This window comes from Pimephales promelas, chromosome 2 (assembly GCF_988280905.1).
Source record: "Pimephales promelas chromosome 2, fPimPro1.hap1.1, whole genome shotgun sequence".
Lineage (NCBI taxonomy): Eukaryota > Metazoa > Chordata > Actinopteri > Cypriniformes > Leuciscidae > Pimephales > Pimephales promelas.
The window spans coordinates 37,694,260-37,714,739 of record NC_142770.1 but is presented as its reverse complement, the minus strand read 5'-3'; the positions used below and the strand labels follow the sequence as shown (position 1 = coordinate 37,714,739).

Genomic DNA, 20,480 nt, shown 5'->3' with positions numbered 1-20,480 from the left:
ATTTACAAACATTAAAACACAAACTAAGACGACGCAGAGCGTTTAGACAATGGATACGCGTAAGTTAAGTGAGTTGGAGAGAGAGAGAGAGAGAGAGAGAGAGAGAGAGAGAGTGAGTTGTGAGAGAGGAAGTTACGTTCATCAAAACAGTCAGTTAACCTTTCTGAACACCACGAAAACACTTTCTTAATGCTTCTTAGAAGCTCTAAAAGAAGGTATACTTGCAGGGCATATCTGGTCTGTGTGAGTCGCGGGCTCGTTGCTCGGCCCATCCCGGCTCGTTCATGGCTCCTTTGTTCCGTGGGGAGTCACGTGGCGTTCGTTGGAATTTAGTGCGAGTGTTTGAAAGGCTTAAAGTCTTTGAGGTGACGTTACCCGAGGAAGTAGTTCGGCAAAGTCCACTTCCTTTCCTGTGAGACAAACTTGGCAGTCCATTTGAGGAAAAGACGAGACTTTTAGACAAACAAAAGAAAAGATCCATGGTCGGATCAGATCTCCGTGAGGAGATCTCGAAAGCATTACATATTTCTCTGAGGGGGTCAGAAAAAGAAGGGGGAGGCGGAGCCTGTGCACTCCTTTTATCCCCTTGGCGGAATCCATCCCTTTCCTGTTGGCTTGAGCCAATCGGGGAGATGGACGTAGCTCGCGGGAACTCTTGGTTTATTGTCCTTTGTTCCTCAGCGCGCGCTTCTCATGGAAGGGGGTGTGTTCAATGAGGGTTTTATAGTAAAACAATTTTGATCTTCATTGGCAGTAAAACAATCAAAAATACCCTTTACTTTACATCTCCATGCATATTCGAGCGTTTCATTCAATAAGCATTCTAGAGATATCAAGGAACATTATGTTATATCAAAGGAATATACACTTATGTTTAAAATGCATGACGAAGGTATTTTTAATTTCTATTTACGCTGTGACCAAACAAAGTTCACTGTGACATGGGGAAGACACATATACATAAAAACCATTGAAAACATTTTGTTGAATGTTTTTAAACACCAAAAGTCCTTCTCTTTGTTCAAAAACATTCCACACATTCCAATGTGTGGGGGAAGGGAAAGGCTTGTGTGTGCGTGTGTGTGTTTCAGAAAACCCCTGGGGGTGGGTTTGATTCGCCTGGCCAAAATCCTTACAACTATATGAGTGCAGATTATAACCTGCAACTTCTGACACGCTTGGCAAAAGATCTAGCACTAGACCATTTAAGAACTCAAACAAAATATGCGGATCGATGGATTCATTTATGGGTTGAGCAGAGAGGCTGCAAAGTTTGACCAGCGGGCAGCGGCCGCACACCAGTCCACCGGATGATGTTGCTAAGAACTTACAATTTATCACTATTATCAGACCGGCCCTCACGGCCTCGAAACACTACGAGTCTCCTGATTGCCACTCCGCCCCTGCACGCCATTACAAAATATAATATCGTGGGCCGTTATCGGCGTTAACTTGCTGCGTTAAAGTGAGACTTTTATTGAGCGATAAAAAAATATTGCCGTTAATCTATTCTCAAAGTTGGGTTGGGAGCTGGGTCCATACTATACAAGCTATGATGACTTTTACATTGATATTTTAGCGCAGATGTATACCTAGCCGAATTGCACTGTAAGGGGCATTTAATACCAATCTGTTTATCCAGACATTAGGAAAAGATCAGTCAATGCATTATATATATATATATATATATATATATATTTAGATTTAATATGAGCGGACGTGACACAAAAAAAACAAACCTTTAGGTGTACAAAAAGTAATAATACCCATCGGTTAAAGAAAGGTTGGCTCTCCACGGAACATAAAATATTAATTTTGTATTATTTTTTATGTACGCATTTATGAGGGAAAAACAATGTTATGTCACAGTTCCCCGTTACGGACTTGACCACTCTGAAAGCGGCACTGAAAGACTGCTTTAAAACTTTCACATTAAACATAAAGCACAAAGCCTTTCATTAAGTTGAATTTCATTTTTTATTAATTGTATGTTAATTTTAATCAATGTTTCATCAACCAGTTGCCTGGATTTAATAAATAAGAAATAAATATAGCAGACAATAGAAAATCACGACACAGAGGCGTCAGCGAGTGAACTGAAGCTCGTCTTGTGAGTCATAAATGAACTGAAACACAGTGGATAAGGCAGGCCAACTTGCCTCAGGAGTGCAGTGGGTGCCATGAGGTGTGACTGTATAATGTAGAGAATAATTACGAAAACTGAGAGAAAATATAAATCGGGCGCATTAAAAGGAAAAGAACGAGATAGTCTTTGTGTTTTATTAACATGAGCTTACTTGGCTCAACAAGTCACACTTTATTACATATGGTAGCAGAGAGCCCCATGATGAAGAGTCTAGCTCTGCCTCTGCTCATCTTAAAAACTACCTGCAAGGTGGTTATTTATTTGGGTAGCATACATATTCTGAATGCCTTCAATGCCTGAATGCCTTCATGAATTCAAATGAGCCATTTTAATCTAGATTAATTCCAAGATTACCGTGAGATTAATCTAGATTAAAAAAAAAATCTATGCCCACCACTAAGGCATAAAAAAAAAAAAATGTTCAATTCCAGTCTCCGACCTACCCTGTCAATTTTTGTGCGACCCAAATTTATTTTATGAGCTTGGGGAAGAAATAATTCACATTTAAAATCAGCTTGTGTGTGTAACATGCTGGGACACACAAGGTGGTAGTACATGTACAAGTAGGCTATGTTATTGAAAAACAGAGTCGCCTATCCATCGCTACTGTAAAGTAAAATTAAAAAAATAAATAAAAATAATTTCCTTTCTATCCCTTGCTGGCACTGGAGAAAAAAACAAAAAAAAAACTACCAGCCCATGACCTCAACTGACATACAACCGTAACCAAACTTTTTTTTAAAAATGCTATGCCTAATATATATATATATATATATATATATATATATATATATATTAATCTTTTTTTTGGAATTCTATTAATCGATTTTCAATCGGTAAAGCTTGAATTGCGATACAAATGTGAATCAGTTTTTGTGCACACCCCTAATATTAAGTGTCCCCAATTAAGAAAGACAGAGGCAACACTGGCAAGAACCTAAACTCTATCAGGTGACATAAATAGAGAAAATATCCTATAGATATAACAGCTTTACACAAATATTTTTTCAAACATGCTTCAATTTGTCTTGGAAATTTGTCACTGTATAAAAAACACTATTGTTGAGGAAATTGTAGTTTTTAAAGGTAAATGTTAGTTTAACTCAGCCTCTTTGCTGTATATGCTGTTTATGTAAAAAATAAGTGGAAAATTTCATTAATATTAGTATATAGAAAATCTATTGTATGTGTTCAATCTAATTCTGTTTTGTGACTTTATTGTAGGTTAAATGATTGTAACTTAACAGACAAAAGCTGTTCATCTCTGGCTGCAGTTCTTGGATCAGACACCAATCTGAAAGAGCTGAACATGAACAATAATAATCTGCAGGATTCAGGAGTGAAGCTGCTCTGCACTGGACTGAAGAATATAAAGTGTAAATTGGAGATACTGAGGTAAGTTGAGCCACAGGAGTCACATGACTAGAGTGAGGTGCGATGACTGACAGGACGATGCCGGAGGCAAAAGCACAAGATAACTTTTGTGAAAAAGATCTTTTATTTATTTGTTACAACGTGGGTATACCATATCAATCCTGTCATTGTGCTATTTTATTGTTGTTGTGTATAAAGGATTATTATGCTCTTAGGGCTAATTAATACCCGGTGGCAACCACCAAAGATTGTCAGATCAGCACAGTAAAGGATGCCCATTTAGGAGGAGCCAGATGCACACACCACTCACAGACCACCAGGGCTGGATTAACCATTAGGGCAACTGGGCTCTTGCCTTAGGGGCCCATGACATCTAAGGGGCCCTGGGCACCAGGGGCGGAGTGGCAATCGGGAGAGTCGGGAGTTTCCCCTGTTGGCCGGTTGTGTTTCGAGGCCGCGAGGGCCGATCTGATCAAATTTATTTATTGCAAGTTGGCCATGCGCACTTGGGGCCCAAGCGAGGGGAAGAATTTTTTTTTTTTTACTTTTTAGATAACGGAGCGTATATTTGCACTAAGTGCCTGTCTTTTTAGCAAAAAGAAGCTTGTCACGAAATAGCTACGGTGGCGCAGGTCGTAGGGCTTGAAGCTTTTGATGCTCTCGACCCGAGTTCGAAACCGTCTTTTTCTGAACTCTCTCTTCTCCCTTTTCCCAACACATATGAGATGTAAAATGTATACCCTAACATAAAGGTCTCTAGCGCTATATTTTGCCAACAAACTAAAAATGAAACCATGATATGGCTGTGTGCCTTTATAAAACAGCACAACACTTTAAAGGGTTAGTTCACCCAAAAATGAAAATTAAGTCTTTAATTACTCACCCCCATCCTGTACCAACCCCGTAAGACCTTTGTTCATCTTCGGAACACAAATAAAGATATTTTTGATTGAATCTGAGAGCTGGATCAGTCCTACATAGACTGCCTAAGGGACTGCCTCTTGACGGCCAATAAAGTCATTAAAGAAAAGGTTTAAATATTCCATGTGCCTACAGTGGCTCAATTATAAGTTTATCAAGCGACGAGACTACTTTTTCTGCGAAAAAAACATAAATAACGACTTTATTCGACTATTCCATTACTTCCTTATGGGCACATGCGCGAGAACTGAGACGAGGACGTTCTCCTTCGACTACTTCTTGTTACCGGCTGCTCCAGCCCCCACCAGGGGAGAAAAACAATCCAACCGTCTCCATTGATTTGCATTGCGAGAGACTGCCTCCTTGTCATTTATGACTTATAACAAAAAACAAAACAATGTTTAAAAGCTGCTGTGAGACAAGGAGTACAGCAAACAAGCCAAATAACCCAGAAATTATTTTTTTTTAAGCTGATGGCTACTACTCTGAGAAGCACGCCCATAATTCATAATTTAACCTGAATCTATTTTATCTGAAATTCTGTACGTTGATTTATTTTATTTTTTTGTATCTGAATTTGTGATCATTGAAAAATATTCATCGAAATTCAGGTTTTTAAAATGATAGGCCTGTTTAAAGGTGCAGTGTGGGATTTTTAGCGACATCTAGCGGTTCGGTTGCGAGTTTGCACCAGGTTTGCACTAAGGGCTCAGCCCACTGCTCACCCCTCCCTTTCGAAGAAGCCATTGTTTCTGTACCACAGTCCAGTATAAACCACATCATGGATACAGTTTACAAAGCCATAGTCAGGTGAGGATCAAGGGTTTTAATATATAATTTAATATAATAATAGTGATCAGCTGATTGTCTCACAAATGTAACCAGCAGCACATTTCTCCCCACATAGCAAACCCATAATACAGCGAGGGAGAAGAACCACATGAAACTATGCAGCTATATATTTTTTCTAAAAGGGTTGTAAAAGTTTAGCTGGCTAATATGAGCTGTTACTGTGGCTGAACTGGTTAAAGCATAAAGCCTTTACACTCGACGCGTCGCATGAGCCCAAAGGTGCGCACGGCAAAAATGACTGTAACAGCGTGCGCATTACCGCATCCCATAGACACCATAAACTACACACAATAGGCTTTTTCTCTGATTTTGAAAACTCTTCGCGATCGACTTAGATCTCTTACAAGATCGACGGGTTAGTGATTCCTGTAACGTACTGTTTTACGATCAATGACATGAGTACTAATCAGCTGTACATAACAGCCGAACATAACAGCACATTTATCCCCACATAACAAACCCATAACACAGCGAGGGAGAACTAAGCTACATGAAACAATCCCAACTACATATTTTACACTACTCACAAGGGAAAAGTCACTACTCAGAGTTTATGGCTAGTTTCTAGCTTTCTGCTGCTTCTCTTTCAAGGTAGTGGCAAAACGCGTTCTGTAGCACTGTTTGTTCGCGTTCGGCTACGGTAGAAAGATGACGTCACGATATGGTGACCTTCACAGGAGGGGATTCCCGCGGTTATGGAGATATAAATGTCTCATTTTAAGGTAATAAAAACATTACGGTTTATTAAGTAAGTTCTTTATACACCACTGAAAACATAGTTATGGATGTCATATTGCATTTCTGTTACAGTTTTTCTCAATTGTTTACACACAAATTCTGGTACTTGAGACACAATGACCACAACATGTAACTCATTCACAAACCCCCTGAACCAATTCTGATGAACTACAAGCACAATTCCTGCTTCTAACTCGTACTCATCGCTCTTTCCATTTCAGCAAATGACGTTTTGTGAAGGCCTCTCCTGTTGTTTTGTTTCAACATGCGCGTGCACCCCCTGCTGGTAAAGCCGTCTAACAGCAGATAGAGAGTATGCTCAGTAATCTACTGCTTTTCCTGCAGTTTCTGGATGTCACCGTTGAATTTACTGTCGAATTTGAACCACTGAATTTGTGGAAGCGAATTTTCAAGGCGAAATAAAATGGACCGAAAATTTCCTGTTGAATATTATAGGTTGTATTTTTAAACAGTTTGAAAATTTTGGAAGTGAAATATGAAAGGTGAATATGGATTATTGAATTTTTAATAATGAAAAATGTTTTTAATTGAAATATTCACAGCTTAAATATTCAACCATGTTGAATTTCAGTCCATAAAAATGTAAGCCTTAAAAATACAATGGATTAAAATGCAAGCAGGGTTAACGCAATGCTTTTTTTTTTAATTGGTGCAATTCAACATGCTTTTTGTTTCAAAAACTTTAGACATTATTTTACTTCCATACACTTCCACCTCACATTCAGCCAATCACACGCTCCGAAAGCACACTTCTACCTCAGATTCAGCCAATCACATGCACCGAAGGCACACTTCTACCTCACATTCAGCCAATCACACGCTAGCAATGCACCCTTCTACCACACATTCAGCCAATCACACGCTCCGAAGGCACATTTCTACCTCAGAGACTGTATGTATATACATGCATACAAGAATCAAAAGTTTAAACTAAAACACTCAATATTCATTTCTTCACTCAATATATCAGTATACATTTTATACTTATATATATTGTATACTGTATATTTAGTATTTTGTGATCTGATGAAATGAAGATGAAGATCTCTCCTCTGTTTTATTTGCTGATGAAGATGATGTGACTTTACAGAATAAAGAGTCTCTTATTTTCTTCATTCTCTCTCTCTCTCTCTCTCTCTCTCTCTCTCTCTCTCTCTCTGCCTCTCTCTGCGCATGCGTGGGCGTTTGTGGAGCGTGTGTGAGAGCGTGAATTTTGAGCGCGTGCATTTGTTTCTTTCTCTTTGTGTTTTTTCTTTAGTTTTTTTCTTTCTTCTTTCTTTTGAATTTGTTTGTTTCACTTGTTTTTTTGTCTTGTGTGGTGTTTATTTGTGCTGCCTGCTTTCTTGGAAAGCATGGCAGCTCAGACTGGTACTGGGCTCGATGTTTTAACACGCCGTCACGGAGTTAAGATCGTATCCGTGGCGAGTGTAGAAACTTGTTGTCTGGGTGTAGGAGAGATTGTTGGTCACCAAAACATTCTCTCCGCATCCAGAATGAATGGTGCGACCGTGATTTTTTTAAACTCTGTGGAAAGAGCAAATGAGGTAGTTGCGAGAGGCATAATCATTGATGAAATACTTACACCTGTTCTACCGCTGTTGTTACCGTCAAAAAAAATCTCAATATCAAATATCCCTCCGTTTCTCAGTGATGATATTTTGAAACAAGCACTATCAAGGTATGGGAAGTTGGTTTCACCGATTAAGAAGATCACGATCGGGTGCGAGTCTCCTTTATTGAAACACATAGTTTCATTCAGGAGATTTGCGTTCATGATCATCAAAGATGACGCGGAATTGGACTTGGCTCTAAATTTTCGTGTGGATGATTTTGAATATGTTGTGTTTGTTACCACTGATAAAATGAAGTGTTTTGGATGTGGTAAATCGGGCCATTTAATACGGTCGTGTCCTGATAAGAGTGCAGCTGGAGGTAGTGCTTCGACTAAAGATAAGCCTGCGTCTGAACCGGCTGAGGTCGGTCTGGCTGAAGCAGTGCCGACTGTGGATATACCTGTTGGGGAAAGAGCATCTGTTGAGCGGCCTGTGGAAGCCTCGGTGGAATCATTAAATGAAGGTAGGGACACTTCTTCAGAAACTGTTGCTGCAAAAACTGTTTTGTTGAACAGTGATGTTGAAAACATGGGCGATGTGTCTGATATAGAAACAGAGAGTAGGCTGTTCAAAGTGCCAACAAAACGGAAACATGTGGAGATCAGTCACATAAAGTGTTTTAAAAAAGGTGAGGTGGTTGAGGGTGATGAGGATCAGAAAGAGTCAGAAAGTGGAAGTGAAATGTCTGACTCGAGTACAGTGTTGTCACAGAGTGAAGCTGCTATAAGCAGAAGTTATGACGTTGATGACATAAAACGTTTCCTTAATACCACAAAAAACAAAAGGGGTGTGGTTGTAAAGGATTATTTTCCTGACTTAAATCAGTTCTATAACAAAGCTAAAGGTTTATTAGTAGATGGGTGCCTTTCGAACAGGGAGGTGTATCGTTTGAAAAAGATTGTGAGGAAAGTTGGCACGGAGTTAAATGAAAATGAAGACTAAGAACTTTAGTTATATGATTTCACTTGTGTTTTTTTGTTTGTTTATTTATTTAAATATGGCTGAAGTGCGGATTGCCTCCTTGAATGTCAATGGTGCTAGAGATTATAGAAAAAGAGCTGAGCTGTATGAAATTATCAAGCAGAAAAAACTAGATGTCACTTTGATTCAGGAAACACATAGTGACGTGAATAATGTAAATGATTGGATGAAGGAATGGGAAGGCTTATCTTTTTTCAGTCACAATACCACTTTAAGTGGAGGAGTAGCAATATTATTTGCAAAAACATTTAATCCAGCTTCATATCAGGTTAAAGAATTTTTGAAAGGTCGACTTTTAAAAGTGAAAGCACAAGTTGAGAATTGTAATTTTGTTTTTATTTGTGTGTATGTCCCCAACTCAACAATTGATAGGATGTTGTTTTTAGATACATTATGTTCTGTTTTACAAGATGTTTCTAATGATGATTATTTATTTCTGGGGGGAGATTTTAATTGTACAGTGAGTAATTGTGACAGAAATCATATTGAACCCCATATGCCGTCAAGAAAGCGTCTCTTTCAAATAATAAATAAGCATGAATTAAGTGACGTGTGGAGGTTTTATCATGAGGATAAAAGGCAATATACTTGGGCACATACACGTGGTAATGTTTTATCTTTGGCAAGATTGGACAGATTTTATGTGTTTAAACATCATACTGGTATTTTTAAAAATTGTTGTATTTTTCCTGTTGGTCTTTCAGATCATTGTATGGTGCAATGTTCTTTTATTTTGAATTCTGTCAAGCCAAAAAGTGCGTACTGGCATTTTAATCTAACGTTGTTAGATAATAAGGATTTTATACACACGTTTAAGTTGTTTTGGGCCGATTACAGAACAACAAAAGATTCTTTTCAATCAGTTCAGAAATGGTGGGATTTTGGTAAAGTGCAAATTAAACAGTATTGTCAGCAGTATGCTCATAACAGCACCAAAGTTTTAAATCAGTCAATGAAAGACTTAGAGAATGACATAATTAAGATACAGGAATTGGCGGATTTAACGAAACAAAAAAGTTATCTGAAGATTCTTTCTAAGAAAAGAAATCAATTGGCAGAATTATTAGGGGTTAAAACACAGGGGGCTTTGGTCCGGTCAAGATTTATAAGTCTTGATCAGATGGATGCACCTTCAAAGTATTTTTTTAACCTTGAAAGGAAAAATGGGCAAAAAAGAATCATTCACGCTTTGCGATCAGAAGAAGGAATTCTGTTGTCCAATCCTGTAGGGATCAGAAGTAGGGCAATTGGTTTTTATGAGACACTGTACAGAAGTGAAGTAGGATCAGACAATATCAGTAAAAGTGCTTTTTTTGAGGATTTACCAAAGGTGTCTGATGAAGGTAATGCAGAGATTTCAGGTGCGCTCAGCCTGGGAGAACTGCATTAGGCCGTTCAGAGCATGGAATCCGGAAGGGTGCCTGGAGTTGATGGCATACCCATAGACTTTTACAAATGTTTTTGGGAAGTTTTAGGAGAGGATCTCTTAGAAGTCCTCAATGGTAGTTTGGACGAAGGTCTTCTACCTTTGAGTTGCCGGAGAGCAATCCTGACCCTTCTTCCCAAGAAAGGAGATCTCACTGAGATCAAAAACTGGAGACCTGTTTCACTTCTGTGTAGTGACTATAAACTTCTTTCAAAGATTTTAGCCAACAGATTAACAAAAGTTATGAGTAAGGTGATCCATCCGGACCAAACTTACTGTGTTCCCAAAAGGTCAATTTTTGATAATATTTCCCTTATTAGGGATATCTATTATGTCTCTAAGTTGTCAAATAGTGACATTGGCTTGATTTCGCTTGACCAAGAGAAAGCGTTTGATAGGGTTGAACATGCATATTTATGGGAAACATTAAAAGCATTTGGTTTTAGTAAGGGTTTTATTGATAAAATCAAAGTTTTGTATAGTGATGTTGAGAGCATACTCAAAATTAATGGTGGCTTGTGCACTCCTTTTAAAGTTTTTAGAGGGGTGAGGCAGGGATGCCCGCTCTCTGGAATGCTATATTCACTAGCAATAGAACCTCTGCTGCAGCAATTGAGGAAGAATGTACAAGGTTTTAAATTGCCCAATGTTGAAAGTATAACAGTCTCTGCGTACGCTGATGATGTAGTAGTGTTTGTTAGCCAACAGAGTGATGTAAAGGTTTTAATGCGTGTACTTGATGATTTTAAAAAACTGTCCTCTGCTAAAATTAACTTGGAAAAGAGTGAAGCAATTTTAATAGGGGATTGGAAAAATGTTCCATTTGCCCTTCCTCCTGGCTTGGTTTGGAAGAGAGGAGGTTTTAAATATTTAGGGGTTTTTTTAGGAGATGAAGTGATTGTACAAAAAAATTGGGAAGGAACTCTTGAAAAAGTTAAAGGTAGACTTGAAAAATGGAAATGGTTAATCCCAAATATGTCATATAGAGGTCGAGCTTTAGTTATAAATAATTTAGTTGCTTCCTCTTTATGGCATAAGTTAACCTGTATTGATCCTCCTTTGCGTCTCTTAGCAGAGATTCAAGCAATTTTAGTTGATTTTTTCTGGGATAAGTTACATTGGGTTCCTCAGAGCATATTGTTTTTACCTAAAGAAGAAGGAGGGCAAGGATTGGTTCATATTCAAAGTAGAGCAGCAGCTTTTCGTTTACAGTTTTTACAAAGACTTCTTGATAATTCTGTAACTTCAAGCTGGAAAGCAGTTGCATGTAAAATATTACAAAATGTTGGTAATTTGAAAATGGACAGGAATCTTTTTTTCATGGACTTGTCAAAGGTGAATCTTAATGGGATGCCTATTTTTTATCGTAATGTTTTTAAAGTGTGGAAAATGTTCAGAGTGCAAAGAGAAGGACATTTTGAATCTCTTTACTGGCTCCTTAAAGAACCGTTAATATATGGAGCACGTTTTGATTTAAAACACAATGACTGTTCAATTCCTGGACTTACAGAAACACTTGTGGCATCCAAAATTTGTACTATGGGGAGTCTAGTACACTTGACAGGACCAGACTTTGGGAATATGGAAGGAGTTGCTTTGAGTTTGAAAATTAAGTCCTTACGATCTGTTTTTCATTTATTACAAAAATGGAAACAAAAACTCACTTTTGATGAACTGAAACTGTTATCAGAATACTATGAATACAAAATTGTTCCTAATGAAGAGGATGTATTATCTGAGTTTTTTATTTTTCCTATGTTAGATGATGTTTCAGGAATTTTTTTAAGCTCTGGAAAATCTCTATGTTTAAATTTTTTTTCAAGTACTGGTAAATCTTTTTATAAAGGTTGTGTTCTTGCTTTTAATAAAAAAGCGCTTAATGAGAGGGTTGATACACCATGGCGTAATGTTCTACAACTTGATGATGATAAACCAGAGTGGAGATCATTGTATAAGCCACCATTAGGTAAAAGAGTTGGGGACATACAATGGAGAATTTTACATGGTGCGATAGCAGTTAATGCTTTTATTTCAGTTTTAAATCCTGATGTTTCTGCAGAATGCCCTTTTTGTTCTAGTAGAGAGACTGTTTTTCATGCTTATATGGATTGTGTTAGACTACAAAGGTTGTTTAGTTTATTACATAATTTATTTTATAGTTTTAATGAATCTTTTTCTATAGACGTATTTATTATTGGTTTAAGATATGTTAGAAGAAATAGGTTTATTTGTCAGTGTTTAAATTTTCTTATAGGTCAAGCGAAGTTGGCAATTTATATGAGCAGAAAAAACAAGATAGAAGGGGGTGCTGATCAAGATATTAATATTATGTTTTTAGCCACTGTCAAATCCAGAATACTTATTGATTTTCGTTTTTATACTTCCATGAATGATGTTATTACATTTGAAGAGAAATGGTGCAAGAATGAGGCTTTGTGCTCTGTTATTGATGGACAAATATTTTTTTCTCATCTACTAATGTAGAAAAAGCTTTGTGTGTGGTATAAAAGGTAAATGGAAAATTAGTAAATGGTGAAACTTGTTTTGTGAAAAATTGTAAATAAAGTATTTTTTTTCAAATTCTCTCTCTCTCTCTCTCTCTCTCTCTCTCTCTCTCTCTCTCTCTCTCTCCCTCTCTCTCGCTCTGCTAATGTAGGTTAAGCTGCTGTGATATGACAGATGAAGGTTGTTCTCATGTGACTTCAGCTCTGAAATCAAACCCGTCACACCTGAGAGAGCTGGACCTGAGCTGGAATAAACTCGGAGACTCTGGAGTGAAAAACCTCAGTGATCTACTGATGAACCCACAATTCAAGCTGGAGAAACTACAGTTAGTGTCATTATACTGTACAGCAATTACAGTGTGACTGAAGTTTATTTATTTGAAGACAGTAGGGCTTATGTTTCATTGGTTATAGCGGTGCACTTTATGGGTTTCCCTATTGCTCACATTTTTTTCTAGTTCTTTATCTTTTCACAGTTTTTTATCTAGTTAATAAAGTGTAGTTTGTAATTTTTTAAATTCCCAGCATCTGATACTATGTACTGATTGTGTGCACACAGAAACGTCAAATAAATAGTTAGAAATGAAAGAGAAGAAACAGTGTCTTCCAGCGCACAGAACTAGTGTGACTGGGTTTTAAAACAGACTATTGGAAACTAAATGCTGCTGTAGCTCTTCAATAAGATGATCATCATAGATGTGAACTATTGTTATTTCTCTGTCTTCAGTCTGAATAGATGCAGTATTACAGAGAAACAGAGTCTCATCCTGACTTTAGCTCTGAAATCAAACCCGTCACACCTGAGAGAGCTGGACCTAAGCGAGAATAATCTAGGAAACACAGGAGTGAAGCAGTTATGTGCCGTACTGAAGGATTCACACTGTAAACTGGAGAGATTGAGGTCAGTCACATTCACATACAAGAATCAAAATGCTTAAAATCACTTCAACTGTTTAAACTAGAACACGTTAACATTATATTTGTACAAACATTGGTAACACTTTAGAATAGTGTATCTTACTGCATAACTAATACGGAATTAATGAAGAACTAATAGGTAATTCTTCATTAACCACTTCTTCACTACTGTTAACTACTAAGGAAGATGTGTTAACTAATAATTATGTAATATAATTTTATGATTGTGTTAAGTATCAATTTGTTAATCAATAGCTAATGAATTCTGTCATACCTCCTGAAGAACTACTATTAATTATCTATTAATTAAGGTTCAAGAAAAATAACTATGAAGTAACTACTAATTAACAGTCATACACAGTAGTCAGTTTGTCATTCTTCAGCACTAATAAGAAAAATAAGTGCAGACATTTACCTATAGGCTATGATCTGCATATAAGCAAAAACATCTCATGTATGTTACACCTTATTATTATACTTAGTTCTTATACATTTTAAACTTCTTTTGCACCATTCAAGTTCCGTCAATATTGCGGTCGCCACATACACTGAGCCTGGGTTCACCCAAGGGTTTTTCTCCATTCTGTCCCTGATGGAGTTTTGGTTCCTTGCCACTTTTGCCTTTTTCACCCCTCTTCGCCTTTGTCGCAAGTAACTGTCGTGTATTTTACAAAGGTTTAGATGATTACGTTAATATGTATAGGCTAATATTTTTTTATTTACAGTAAGTTTGATTTGAGTCAGAAGTATGTGGTAATTCTTTATTAATTACTAATGGGTTCCCTATATTGTCACTTTAGAATACTGTTCCAGGTTCTAAGTAATTCCTGAAGGACTATCTAATAATTATTTATTAATTACTAATAAGTTCCTTATATTTTTACTTTAGAAGACTGTTTCAGGTTATAAGTAGCCTAATTCCTAGATAATTAATTTGATAATTATTTATTAATTACTAATGGGTTCCCTTTGTTGTCACTTTAGAATACTGTTCCAGGTTCTAAGTAATTCCTGAAGAACTATTTAAAAGTTATTTATTAATTACTAATAAGTTCCTTATATTTTCACTTTAGAAGACTGTTTCAGATTATGAGTAGCCTAATTCCTAGATAATTATTTGATAATTCTTTATTAATTACTAATGGGTTCCCTATATTTTCACTTTAGAATACTGTTCCAGCTTCTAAGTAATTCCTGCAGAATTATTTGATACTTATTTATTAATTACTAATAAGTTCCCCATATTTTCAGTTTCCCTCAGTCGTTGCCTCAAATACATGAATTTACTGAGTGGCATTCTATGCTGAGGTTAGTTTTTGTATGACTGTTCAGTAGTTACTTCTTAGTTATTTTTCTTGAACCTTAATTAGTAGATAATTAGTAGTAGTTCTTCAGGAGGTATGACAGAATTCATTAGTTATTGATTAACTAACTGATACTTAACACAATTATAAAATTATATTACATACTGATTAGTTAACACATCTTCCTTAGTAGTTAACAGTAGTGAAGAAGTAGTTAATGAAGAATTACCTATTAGTTCGTCAATAATTCCTTATTAATTCTGCAGTAAGTAAGATACAGTATTCTAAAGTGTTACCCAAACATTTTCACCTTAGTATTTATTTTGTTATCTGGTGAAATAAAGATGAAGATCTCTCTTCCTCTGTCTGTTTGATGAAGATGATGTGACTTTACAGAATAAAGAGTCTCTCATTTTCTTCATTATCTCTCTCTCTCTCTCTCTCTCTTTGCGCGCATGCATGAGCGTTTGTTGAGCGAGCGAGTGGGAAGCGTGGTGAGTGTGTGGACTATTTCTCTTTTTTTGGCCACTGTGTTAAAAATAGGTTTTCTATTTTTCTATCTTTTATCTTTCTACTTTGTGGTATACGGGTTTGGGAGGGTTAAGATAGTGGTGTGTTGTGGGTCTGCCAGTTTTTATAACTGGCAGGATGACTTCAGGTGCGAGGACGCTAGATTTCCTCACACGGCGTCATGCTGAAGTTAAGTTTGAACGCTGTGTGGAAGAGTGGAGTTTGGCTATAGGAGAGGTGGTTGGCTGCGAAAATGTTCTGTCAGCATCAAGGATGAACAACGCAATTGTTGTTTTTTTGAAAACTGTTGAATTAGCTAACTTGTTGGTTGAAAGTGGTGTTGTCATTGACAATGTTTTTGTTCCAGTGTTACCGCTGTCTACTTTGTCCAAAAAAGTTACTCTATCAAACGTCCCACCATTCATAAAAAATGAAGTGTTGGTGAAATTGTTGGAGAGGCATGGTAGATTAGTTTCCCCAATTAAAATGATTCAGATTGGTTGTAAGTCGACGTAGCTGAAACACGTAGTGTCTTTCAGATGTTTTGTTTACATGGTATTAAAGGACAACAAGGAGGAATTGGATTTGACGTTCAATTTTAATCACGACGACTTCAACTACGTAGTTTATGCTACGACCAATAGCATGAAATGCCTTAGTTGTGGGGAAATAGGACATCTCGTGAGGGTTTGTCCAAAAAAAGATGAGAAATCAAGGAACAAAGTTTCATCAGTCTCGGTTGAAGGGGTTGGCGAGGATGAAGGTGCAGTACAAATTGTCAGGAGTGAAGTGCCTACAACAGTGGTAAGGTTAGTTGATGTGAACACTGTACAAAAACATGTAGAAGCAACTTCAACAGATTCATCAGGTGATGCTGCAGCCTTGAAGGAAAAGGGGGGTGAGCGAGAGGCAGTGGCAGTAGGAGAAGCTTCTGTCCCCGAGGAAGGGCATCAGTTGACTGATGGTTCAGAAATGCAGGGTTCAGTTCCCTTTCGTAGTCACTTCGAGTTACGTCAGAAGTAGGGATGTCCCGATCCGATACTCAGGATCGGTATCGGCTCCGATCCAGCCATTTTTGCGGGATCGGGTATCGATCAGACGAGGCCGATCCAAATCCGATATTGTGCGTATACTATTATGTTATTGTTAAGCCCCACAGAAGGCACAAAAACATTCTAAAGTACCATAACGTTTTCGTGCACTCTATTATAAGTGTTCTGAAGCCATTATGTGAGAGAGAAATTAATATTTAAGTCATTAAATTCAAGATCACATAAACTTTTCCCTCTCGCGGCTGTCAGTCATTCTCCATTCAGCACTCAAACAGCGCGTCGCGTTCGGTTACAGTCAATGATGAAACTATCTTCAAGATGATTCAATGTTAATACTATTATACTTTATCTCTATAAAGGTCTATGTTTTCGCATAAAACAACATTATCTTGCCGGACTTTATTCCTGTAACTATCGTGTTACTTCCTACCAGGTGTCGGACGCTGTCAGTTAGATCACCTCACCAGAGTCAGAGCACTATTGTTCTTCACGCGCATAGTAACTGAAATTTAAAACTGTTTAAAGAAAAGGCTCAATAAACTATTGTATAGATAGATACTGTTTAATACACTGTCCATCAATATGTATTTCCTTTGTGCTTTTAACTTTTCAAAGCGGACTCGACGCGTAGCATGCATAACATAGGGTGCATACTCGGCTGCGTGCTGTTACTCCACATGGTTTCAAGCGCCTCATTCTGCGCTCGGAATGCGCATAAGCGCTTTGTGCTGCACTGTTTTGGAGTCATTCATTTCATAATGCAGTGACGTAATTAAAGCTTATTAACATTAATAATTATTAATGTTGCTGCCTCATTAAATAGCTGTGCTATACATTTAATGTCTCAATTTTTTAGTATATAAAAAATATATAAAATAATTACTTGGCTATATATAAAATAATTATCTTTATCATTTTTGTTATATTGTTTTTCATGAATGTATTTTACAACAATACAAAGAGCAATATGTATTATTCACTAATCTAGTTTATAACAGCATTTGTTGTCATAGATTATGATCATATATTTTGGGGATTTGTTGTTTATCTTTATAATGAAGCTGTCTGTATTAAGTAGATTGTGTTTAACCCCCTGAGCCCGACGGCGTCGTCGACGATGCCACACGTCACCTCCGATAAATGTTTACATAACTCGATGACAGATTTATCGATTTTCTTACCGTTTTTTCCAGCAGAAAGCTAACGAGCTAGCCATCACGGGGGTGTCTTTCGGGTCTTTCTAGCCTTTACAGAAGGTTTTCTATCCAGCCTGGAACTTGTGCTTCCTTTCAGAGGTTTTCAGCAATAAATCCAAACGCTTTATGTCAAACTTTGATAATCTTGAAGCCCATAATTCATAAATATTCGGTCATTTTTGCCGCTAGCTCAATGCTAGCGGACATCCTGGATATCACGTGATGTTTTCACGTGATGGTTTTTGACCAATTACAGGCTGATCCGTTGTAAACATTGGTGTGCGTCATTACGCATGAACCAAGCGCTGATATAGTGTAGAGAGATAGAGAGACTCACGGAGACGCGCGATTCACAGAGAAACACAGCGAAATGGACGTAAATAAAGCGCTGGTCTATTTTGGTGCATTGCAGGATGAAGGATTTTCAGGAGAACAGAGCTTTTTGACAGATGAGAAACTAGATTACCAGGATAGACCCAGCTGAAGTGCCATTTATTTATTTACTGTAAAAAAGTATTATAGTGGTATAAATGTATTATAAAAGAATAAAAAGAACATAATAAATAAAAGAATAAATAAAATAGAAATGCAAAACCTGTGATGTGGCCCTCTGTGTGATTGCTGATAGGAACTGTTTTGAGGCTTGGCACCAGTGAATTTCATGAGGCCCCAAACGCCTGGACTTCTTTTGGAAAAATGTCAATAGTTTTTGTTCTGTACAAGTTATAATGTTTATTCCTGTGCTCCAGGACTCCAAAGACATGAACAAACTATTTTCCAGAGGAAAATTGCTTAGCTTTTATTTATTTGTGTGTGATTTCAATAAATAATTGAGTGATTCCATTTCCGATTTATTTTTTCATTTGTCTTTATGGTCCCATAACTTATTTTACATTCAGGTGACATCAATGTAACACAAATATGCTGAAAGTTCAATTTGTCCTGAAAAAAAAGAGGTGTGTCAATTGTCTGTGCACCAAAGGGTTGATATTTTACAAGCTTTTTTAGTAAATGACACCAGACGGAAAATTTATTGTAAAAATACCCTTAGGTCTCAGAGGGTTAACACACACAAGAATGATAATCAGTTTAACACACAGTTATAGAAATTCTACTTGCTTTAAAAAAACTGTACTGGTATTTAAAATGTAGAATACTGCTGTTTAAATTGTTTTAACTTTAAACCTGTTGGTAGCTAGCTAGCTTTAAGTACTGAAGTACCTGCATTTTCTTTTATATATATATATAGTGTTTGAATAAAGGGTGGGTTGTGAACTATATACTGGAGGTATATTTTAAGGGGCTAATTGAGAAAATTGCTATATTTTTTATTAGTTTAAAAATAAAATAAAAATATCGGATTAATATCGGTATCGGCAAAAGCCAAAACTGTGGCATCGGTATCGGTATCGGAAGTGAAAAAGTGGTATCGGGACATCCCTAGTCAGAAGTGACGGAGAATGGGGGTTTCGCATGAAAGCCAATCCTCTTTGAGTATTTAACAACGAGCCAATGGCATGCAATGCCTTGGGGCTGCGGAAATTTGCATAGCATACTCTGCCCTACTCCGTGAGTATAAAAGGAGGAAGTGAACGCAACCGCAGTATGTTTTCGCTTCGGAGCCAAGAGAACTCTTCACTCCTAAAGCCATTCTCACTGATCCAAAGACTCTTCGAGACGAGCGTCCTCTTCAGTGTTGGTGTGACGGCGGTACCCAGCGAGATTCTGCATCGCCTGCGATCTGAGCAGTGGTCTGCCAGACTTTGCGCTTCTCCCTGGTCGCCTCAGCGCTGAAAGAGTGAATTTCCTCCTCTCATTGAAAGAGCTGCACGTGGCACGTCTTTTTAAAGATGTCTCGCCCGTGTTCTTCTGGGTGCGGTCGATTCATGTCATCTTCTGATGGTCACGATCGCTGCTCTGTATGCCTGGGCATTCAGCATGCAGCAGCGTTCGTGGATGACTCATGTTCTTTCTGTGGGAACATGACCATCTCTACACTGAGATCTAGACACAATGATCTGACTAAAGTGAGAGTCCCCGTCCCCGCTACTCGATCAGCTTCTTCCACGAGAAGCTCGTCGACCCACGGACAGGGTGATTTGACGGTGACGGTGTGGAACAAAGCCCCGACGATTCCTCGGGCCATACCCCCCGCCCCAGTGTTAGAGCCAGCGAGCGCCGCTTCGATTCAGCCGTCTACCTCTTCGCAGGTACCGTCTGTTTCGTTCGGCGCTCCAGATGATGATGCGATGTCGATCGCGGCATCACAAGGCGGGCTTGATTCTTCGGGAGATGAGGATGCGGCTGCGTTGCCTCCTTCGGGAGTGCCAGCGTTGCCCGTGTCTGATCCCGAGTTGACGGCCATGCTTTCTCGGGCCGCCGTGAGTATCGGGTTAGAGTGGAACCCTCCGCCCTGCCCCGATCTCTCACGGATGGATAATTGGTTTTTGGGCAAGGCTGCCGCCGCAAGGCCACAGCCAACCCCAATACCTTTTTCCCCGAGCTGCATGCGGAGCTGATGCGCTCTTGGAAGGCTCCTTTGTCCTCTCGAGAGCGCGCTCTGATCTCCCCCGCCTTTCCTCCCCTCGATGGTGGGGCCGCCCGTGGGTACGCTGGGATGCCCCCGGTGGAGCGCTCTGTTGCGATGCAGCTGTGTCCACAGAGCGCCTCCTCCCGTGGTCCTCCCAAGCTACCATCCAAAGCCTGTAGGTTCTCGTCTGCTATGGCGGCGCGTTCCTATAGAGCGGCGGGACAGGCGGCCACCGCTTTGCATGCGATGAACACCTTGCAGGTTTTCCAAGCCAAGTTGCTCAGAGATATGCACGAGGGCAGGACTGACCAATCGGCTTTCAACGAGCTGCGAGCGGCCACAGACCTTGCTCTCCGGGCAACGAAGGTGGCGGCTCGCTCCGTTGGTCAGGTGA

General features: G+C 38.5%; 1 protein-coding gene across 1 annotated transcript in view; it reads left to right on the top strand.

Annotated features, from left to right (window-relative positions):
• LOC120478286 (uncharacterized) overlaps window positions 1-20,480 on the top strand; it is a 220,987-nt gene that overhangs the window by 149,315 nt on the left and 51,192 nt on the right. Inside the window, exons 3-5 of the mRNA XM_089119819.1 lie at window positions 3,371-3,541; window positions 12,729-12,902; window positions 13,304-13,477. Of these exons, the coding sequence (XP_088975945.1) occupies window positions 3,371-3,541; window positions 12,729-12,902; window positions 13,304-13,477 (519 nt within the window). The remainder of the gene's footprint in view (window positions 1-3,370; window positions 3,542-12,728; window positions 12,903-13,303; window positions 13,478-20,480) is intronic.